The sequence below is a fragment of the Lissotriton vulgaris genome, chromosome 12 (assembly GCF_964263255.1).
Source record: "Lissotriton vulgaris chromosome 12, aLisVul1.2, whole genome shotgun sequence".
Taxonomy (NCBI): Eukaryota; Metazoa; Chordata; class Amphibia; order Caudata; family Salamandridae; genus Lissotriton; species Lissotriton vulgaris.
Window position 1 is genome coordinate 669,582,716 of NC_141700.1, and position 8,408 is coordinate 669,591,123.

General features: G+C 47.5%; 1 protein-coding gene across 1 annotated transcript; it reads right to left on the minus strand.

The window, feature by feature from the left end:
- Positions 1 to 5,748: 5,748 nt before the first annotated feature.
- LOC147677974 (uncharacterized) lies at positions 5,749 to 7,497 on the minus strand. Its single transcript, XM_086946550.1, has one exon. The coding sequence runs from the start codon at positions 7,495 to 7,497 to the stop codon at positions 5,749 to 5,751; it is 1,749 nt and encodes a 582-aa protein (XP_086802676.1).
- Between the last annotated feature and the right edge of the window lie 911 nt (positions 7,498 to 8,408).

An 8,408-nucleotide genomic window follows, 5' to 3' on the forward strand; every position in this document is an offset into this window, starting at 1 on the left:
TTCTCACTGTGGTTAAGGTGTCTAGATATAAAAAAGAAAATAAGCATTTGATAGCAAATAAAAAATGTAAGGCTGTATACGTTGACATTTGGATAGAAGTATAGATGTAAAAAATGTTTTCTTTATTTTTTAGCTATCAATTGAAAATATACAGAATTCCTGAGGAAGGCATTGCCGAAACGAATTGATTTGGAATTATTGGTTTGTATATAATCATGTTAGACTGTTTAATTGTGTGGCAATTTGCATTATTGACGCTATGGAGTTTATGTAAAGAAATTTGTACAAGCACTATCAAGATGAGATGCAAAATTGTGGCGTTAATGGTTTAGCAATAAACAAAATGATATGTACAACTTTTTATCTTTTCTAAAAAAGAAGAAAGAATATCCATATTCATATGAATATATAACAAAAAGGAGAATAAATAAAAAGAATAATTTTTTACATAACAATCTGCGGGATGGTTTAATTAGACACTAGTCAACGTCTAGCTATTTGATATTTGTATGCACATAACCTGGTGCTAAGTTCATTTTTTTTAAAGATCCCTCACCCGAATGCAAGCACTGTGAGGTGCCTGCTACCGGGTGCAGGTATGAACTGCACCTCCCATTTTATTTATTTATTTATTTTTGACACTTGTACAGCGCTCTGTTACCCGTGGGTGTCCTGGCGCTATGTATTACTCCTGATATAGAGACAGGTTAGGAAATCAGATGGTAAACAACCACGTCTTTAGAGCTCTTCTGAATGCCATAAGGTCAGTCAATTTTCTGAGAGTGAGCGGCAAGGCATTCCAAGCTTTGGCTGTACCCAGCACAAAGCTTCTGCCCCTCAGCGCGCTCTCTTGATTCGAGGCATCGCGATCAGCCCCAGGTCAGCTGATCTAAGATTTCTAGTCAGCCGGTACCAGTAAAAGTACTGTCGCAGGAATAATGGTCCCTTGCCTTGTAAGGACTTGAATACAATGCATAAGGCTTTAAAGAGAATTCTCTTTCGCATTGGAAGTCAATGCAGCTTGACCAGCTCCTGAGACACGGGGACAAATTTAGGGATCCCGAGAATCAACCTAGCCGCCGCATTTTGAAGTACCTGTAACTTATTGAGTACCCCCTGTTGGGCACCCAGCAATAAGCTATTACAGTAATCCAACTTTGCCATAGCCAAACGTTGTAACAACCATTTTCCTATCACTGCCCGGGATGAATGGCAGGGCCTTGCGGATGGATTTAAGCAGGTAGGCCACCGAAGAGGATAGTGCATTAACCTGGGGACGGAAAGTAAGTTGATCATCGATCAGCACCCCCAGGTTTTTCACTTTAACTACTGGGGTGGGAACCTTGCCCATCTGGTCCGGCCACCAACTTGGACTCCAGAAATTAGTACTAGAGCCAAAGACTATGACTTCGGTTTTTGCCGAGTTTAATTTAAGGCAATTTACTGCCATCCAATTTCCGACCGCCAGCATACACTCCTGGAAATTCCTAGCAACATCATCTTCCCTCCCTGGTAATACCGGCACCACAATCTGGGTGTCGTCGGCATATGATGTAAGATCAAAACCATGTGCCCGAATTACAGGCGCCAATGAGCAACTGGAGCATGCATTCTGTCCAGTTTAGGCTGGAAAACATGCTCCCATTGTAAAATATAGGAATGCGACTGAACACTGTTCATTTGCATCCTAACAGGGCGGTCGGGATCGCCGACCGGGTATCGGTCGGTCCCATGACCAATGTGGTGTGAGGCGGATTTGAATATATAACAAAGAAGGGAACCCTGAACCTAATAAAAGGATAAGGGGGAACAACCAACCAGGGAGTTCAATAATAGTCAGAACATGAGCGGGAAGTTCCCATAACTCTAGAGGACTAAATAAGTTCAAATAAATGCAATTGCCCACAGAGACGCTGCCTAATATCAAATCATTTTATTTTCATACATTTCTTAATAAGAAGGACTTCATTTCTTCAAAAATGTCATCGACATATAAAAAGGTTTTTTTGTGATATTAGCCCAGAACAAAAAACAGTAAAACATTATATACAAAAGCCATTCATACTCTCAGGCATGCACACATCCAGCCATCACCACATACATCAGAAGGAGAAACTACAAACACATTTAAGACCAACAGACAGAGGAAAGCGCCTTATATGTCAATGAAATTTTTGAAGAAATGAAGTCCTTCTTATTAGGAAATGTATGAAAATAAAATGATTTGATATTAGACAGCGTCTCTGTGGGCAATTGCATTTATTTGAACTTTTTAGTCCTCTAGAGTTATGTGAGGCGGATTTGATTCTGCACGACATCATAATCAGTCCCTAACAGTTTAAGAAGAAGTAATTATGCTTACCACCTAAACAGCCCATCACTAATAAATTGCATAAGAATAATGATGCTCACTATATGAAGAGTTCAATACTAACAAACACTCTAAGAAGATACTGTCTTCTGTCTAAATTCTAGTCCCAAAAGACTGCTTTGCCCTAAGGGAGGATCTCTCCCACTCAATAATTAAATTCCTAGAAACTGAGTGTACAAAAGTAAAAATGCTTACTATGAAACAGGCTGTTCCATGCACTGAAAACTCAGAAGTGAGGATGCTGACGAAGTAAATAGTTCTGTTGTGACAATCTTTTTAAGCTGAACTAAGAATGCTTCCTTCCAAAGTAGTCCAAATCCAAAGAAAAAAAAAATTAAGCAAAAAAAAAAAAGCAAACAGGGCCAGTTCTAACATGTCAACAGTGGCAGTGAATTGAGTTTACTAGCCAAAGATAGTAACGCTAATAAAAAAAACGGATACAGTGGAAGGAAGGGACTGGGTTGCTAAATCTGCTAATGGCCGTATTTTGTTGCTGGTGTTTGAGCCTTTCTTTGCCTTGTTCACCGTTGGGGGTTCAGGCCTCCGTATGAAAACACACGGGTGTTTTGTTTCTTTGTGTATGTGTTAGTATCATACAACGTCACATAGCGAACTAAATCATCACGTTGGCGTCAAGGCACAGTATCACATAGAGGAGCCGATAATCTACAGGACAGTGTCAGAGGCATTTACTGGGAGGAAGAGAAGCCAGCGTTCCTCCGTGAAGCGCCAAGTGGCTTCTGGGGCTCGAGCGCCGTGGGCGCTTTCCTGCACTGGCAGACAGGGCGTCCTCGCCTGAGCGGAAGAGGGTGCCAGGCTCCTGGAACCTTCAAACTCCTCCCCGTTTTTAATTGGTTCGGAGAGAGCCCTTGGGCAGGTGACCCCAAACTTCTGGATGACGTATACAGACTCCACAGATGACAACCAAAGCCTTAGTTTACACCGATATGTGTTATTTGTAGAGCTTAGAAACAGCAAACGTACAGGATGTAAAAATTAATAATAATCGTCATGTCTTCTAGATCTATCTAGGTCTTATAGTAACATTTTTCTTCAATCGCCAGGAGGCTATTAAGGTGATAGGGAGGTGTACCATCGTTTTCATCTCCCCATCACAGACCAACCCCAGGGGGCTGTCTATTCTCACTCCCTGTCTTCGGGCAAATATATTTTTCTTTTGTAGGGGGCGGCGAAGAACTAGGCTGTCAGCAGCAGGCTGAATCAGCAAAAAAAAGACGACGGCAGCGCAGCCCCCAAAAATCTAAAGAGCTGAAATCTTCGTGTGTGTGGAGGGGCGAGGGGCGGGGTTTGAAACAATCGTGAATCGAATCTTTGTTCCAGACACACACCTCCCTCTCTGTAGAGGAACCGGTGGCTCCGGAGCAGGGCTCACTCATTGCACGGTGTTCTCAGCCGCTCTGGCCCCTGACGCCTGTGCGAAGACTCCGGAAAAACGTCAAGGGCCAAAGGAGGCCAGGGTGGGGCGGGGGAAGTAAACTATGTAATATCTCGGCACTCCGCCCCCCTCCCGCACTCCCCCAGTAATGTCACCAGATCTTGGCAAAGCCTTTCGTTCACACACATTTGTGTCTCAAAGTTATATAGTAATACGTCTTCTGTCGGGCAGCTTTCAGATTTCTGCATCCATCACCCGGGCAAACACCCCTCGCCTCCCGGTATGAAGGTACAAGCCGTTAGCATGTTTTTTTTTGTGATAGTATCGAGGCTGTATAAAAATAAATAATCAACGTACCCATACAGCCCAAACGTGACAGATTGAAGAACGTGTTGCGTCTCCTGTATAAATTGCGTCCCCTGTAATGAAGACAACGCACAAAGGGGAGAGGTTTTGAATGCTGAATGCCTGACCTGTGAATGTAAAGGCGAGGGCTCTAATCCCGGCTTCGACAACTGACCGACCCATGACGATTCTGGACGAGTCGTGTAATTTACCAGTGCGCCAACTTGTCATGCGGTTTTGCCTCGCCCCTCCCCCAAGAAATGGTGTTTGCAGCTCTCATGCGTTAGAATGATGCCTTTGCTACATGACTTGCGGTTTCTGCGCAGCGCTACAATGCTTCTCAGCGCCATGACATCCACATATCAAGGGGAGCCCTATCATTTCATGTATGAAACTTTACTATCCACAGCTTTACGGGGTGATCTGGAGCGAGACGAATCCTTACTGGCAACAAACATACCCTGAAAATGCATCAGACCAACTTTTAATTGCAATGAAAAAGGCAGCCGGACTTCCGTATATTCTGCCGCGGGCTCCGGTTATGTTAACTGTTTTCCTTATAAACAATCAGGCTGACATGGAGTGTGTCACAGAGGAGAGTAAACACATGGAGGTTTACTGCAAGGGAAAGAGGCGCAGCTGGACACACCTGCTGAGCCGGGACCGGAAGGCAATCAGGAAGGAGCCTGGAACTAGATGCAGGGAACTTTATTCATCACAAAACCAATGCATTATTTCACATGTACACCTGGTCATCTCTTCTGCAATGAGACATGGTCAACAGAGACATAAAACGTACATCACCCATCATAGCATGCAATTATACAAGCCAACATTGGAGGAAACAGTATTCGGCTACACAAATAAGCAACAATATATACAATAGCCGGCAATTAAAGTCAAATTATTACTCGGAAAATCATAAGATATAAGTATCCCTTTTGGTCCATTATATATATATATATATATATATATATATATATATATATATATATATATATATATATATATATATATATATATATATATTAGAGAGAGAGAGAGAGAGAGAGAGAGATATTTCTCTTCAGTGGCGCATGATTGCTCTCCAAATGGGGGCGTATTGTAAAAAAAAAATCTGCTCACGAGATTATTTTCTCTTTTTGCCGATTATAATATTTGTAGTAATAGAAGTATATTACAAGCTGTTATCACATGAATGAAAAACACTGGCTTGAAAAAACATCAATTCATTAGAATGTTTGTATTTGTCATAATTTAAATGATGACGTCATGTAAGAATTACCAATTTAAGCTGACGTGAAGCCTTTAATTTTAAAGAATGTATATAGGGCAACGTGTATTAGTGCCCATTAATGCCAGCTCGGGGGTCCTAATGCCGTTTGTGTGTGTGCGTGCGCGGGCATGTAGAGGGGTGTTTGTGTGTCCGTGGGTGTATGTTGTGAGTGTGCGCGCGCGCCCTAAAGGCACTTTGCGACACCACTTGGAGGGGGGTTAGAACTTTGCTCCTGAGACATTGGTGAAAAAAATGGGGGGGGGGGGCGGAATTTTTTTCAATTTTTATGTGTAGGCAGGTGAAGGGGTGGGGCAAAGCCACAGAACGACCGGGTGTGCGATACAAACACCTCTTCTCTACTTACTGAAACTGAAAGACAGGTTCAGTGAAGGGCAGTGGAAAATAAGAAATAAAGGGCAGTCCGATCTGGTAGAGCCGGCCGTGCACAGGTGCGTCCAGCACCAGGGAGGGCCGCAGACTGGCACCCCCCAGGGCCGATCTGCTGATGTACCCGCCTGGGACTTGCTGCAAGGTCAGCTTGGACGTCTGGTGTTCGGAGCTGAGGCTCGCCCGGTCCCTGTCCGGGCTCTGGTCGCTGCTGCAGGTGCTGGACAAAATACTGTCTATGCTGAAGTTTTTGGACTTCCCTGAGGTTTTGGGGGGCACCGGGCACGGCACTCTCAGGGCAGAATCTTCCAGCATTGCCCCAGGAGGGGTCTGGGGCGCGTGGTTTGCCTCCAGCTGCGCCGGGGACAATGGAGCAAGCGCAACCTCACACTCGCTGTCACTCATCGTGGCCACACCCCCTAACTTCATGGAGCCCCCCATGGTCCCCACTGTCACGGGTGGCCAGTGTTGCTCACAGATAAAACACGTGGCAGGCTCATTAGTGGCCTCTTCACAGCTCCGCGCGCCAGAGGTCACGTGTGGGTCATCAAGGTCAGGGGGAGGGCGGGAAGATGAGAAAGAAGTCCACAAGGATGAAGGCGAGGAAGAGTTTGGGGATGGCGAAGTCTTACGGAACTTCTCAGGTGGTTCTGAGGCACCCTCTTCATCCGAGGATGGACAGTCACCCGAAGAGTGACTGCCGCAGTCTGACTCGCAGCCGGGCACCCCCTCGCGAGCGGCGCAGCAGCGGATGTGGGGGTTCACCTTCTCAGACTGAGTGCAGCAGTTGGTTTTGAGGGGCAGGTCCTCTGTTGTCCCGTGAGTCTGTGGGGCCTCCTCTGCGCTAGAACGGGGAGCACCGCCCACCCCACAACCTGCAGATATGCTGACCTCCTCCATGGAAATAGCAGTTTTGGGGCACACCCGCCCAGAGCGGTAGCTGTTTAGAGCCATCACCCCCGATGTAGCCGAGGAGGGAGGTTTAGGTGGCATCTCGCAGGACACGGCCATGCAGGGGGTTTGGGGGGCTAGCTCCCCGGGCGCAGCAGGGATGGTGCTTTGGGGGGCCACTTCCCCGGGCGCAGAAGGGCTGCGGGGCTGATTTCCCTCTTCCTCTTGTGTAGTAGCAGATATATGGGGATCTGAGCGCCCCTGTGGCCCCTCTATGCTTGTGAGTTCGCACGGCCTCTTTGGTCGGCTCTCAGCCCCTTCCTGTCCAGCTGTCTGTCCACCCCGCGCCTCTGGCTGGCGCGCCCGGGTATCCCTGCCCTCCGGGGCCTCCGCGGTGGCCCTGGCCTTCCTCTTCCTCCGCCGGAAGTTGCCGTTCTCGAACATGTCGGTAGAGCGGGGGTCCAGGGTCCAGTAGCTGCCCTTGCCCGGCCGGCCTTTCTCCCGGGGCACCTTGACAAAGCACTCGTTGAGGGAGAGGTTGTGGCGGATGGAGTTCTGCCAGCCCTGCTTGTTGTCGTGGTAGAACGGAAAGCGCTCCATGATGAATTGGTAGATGCCGTTCAGGGTCACCCTCTGACCCGGCGAGTCCTTGATGGCCATGGCGATCAGGGCGATGTAGCTGTAGGGAGGCTTCTGGGCAGGCTCCGGCCTGGGCACCAGGCCGGCGGGGGCGAAGCCCAGAGTGGGCAGCCCTGTCCTGTCTGCGCCGTACAGGTACACCAGGGGTGGACCCCCCAGCGGGGGCAGGCGGCTGCTGTAAATGTGGCTCATCCTGCTGTCTTTAAACGCCAAAACCTCAAACTTGCCTCCCTTGGAACCGAGCAGGCAGATGGCCCGGGAGCGCGGCGAGGTCTTCTCTGCACGGCTTCCAGCCACGGCAACTGCGCCTTCTCCCCGCGGTGTCCCGTCTTCATAGCCCAGAAAAGTTAAATAATTGTTGTAAGTTTGCTATTTTATGTTGACTTAGCACTGGAAAATAAATTGTCTATGATAAACACTCGTTGTATTCTCAGCCCACCCACATTAATTAAAATTTCATTGCAAAAAAAAAAGAACCCTTTTTTTCCTCCACGTGTCCGTCTGGTACCAGCCAATGGCTCTCCGGGCTGTTCCCTCATTTGTTTATAGAATTAGTCTGTTGATAAGTTTGCCCACCCAAGTCGAATCAAGCTGTGTTTATTTGGAAAAATTTCCGGGCACCCAATACATAAACTAGCGGATCTGATGTTTGAAATCTCACGTCCACCCCTGACGCTGCGAGCACACACAGTTCAGCAGCCACAGCCTGTAAACTGCTACAGACCAAACACAGCATGTTAGCAGGCAGAGGGGAAAGGGCTGACATGTGGGCTTCTCCACCTTAATCAATATGGGATACTGCAGGAAGGCCGAGGAGACGGCTACAGGCTCAGTAGTGTGGCCAGTCGGCCATGGGCCTTCTGCTGTTTGAATTGTAAAATACATCAATATTATGGGTTCAGTGGGCCCTATGTGCCCTGGTGCCACTGAACCTGCTGCACCAATGGAAGCTACGCCCCTGCACATATGCCAGACAGGGCCTACGGCCAACTACAGACCGAGGTTCCACGAGCAGCACATAGAGGCAACGCACAAGTGTGCTATCTTAAGTGCAGGGTGGAGCAGAAAGAACAACTATGGATGGGCACCTATTTTCACAAAGA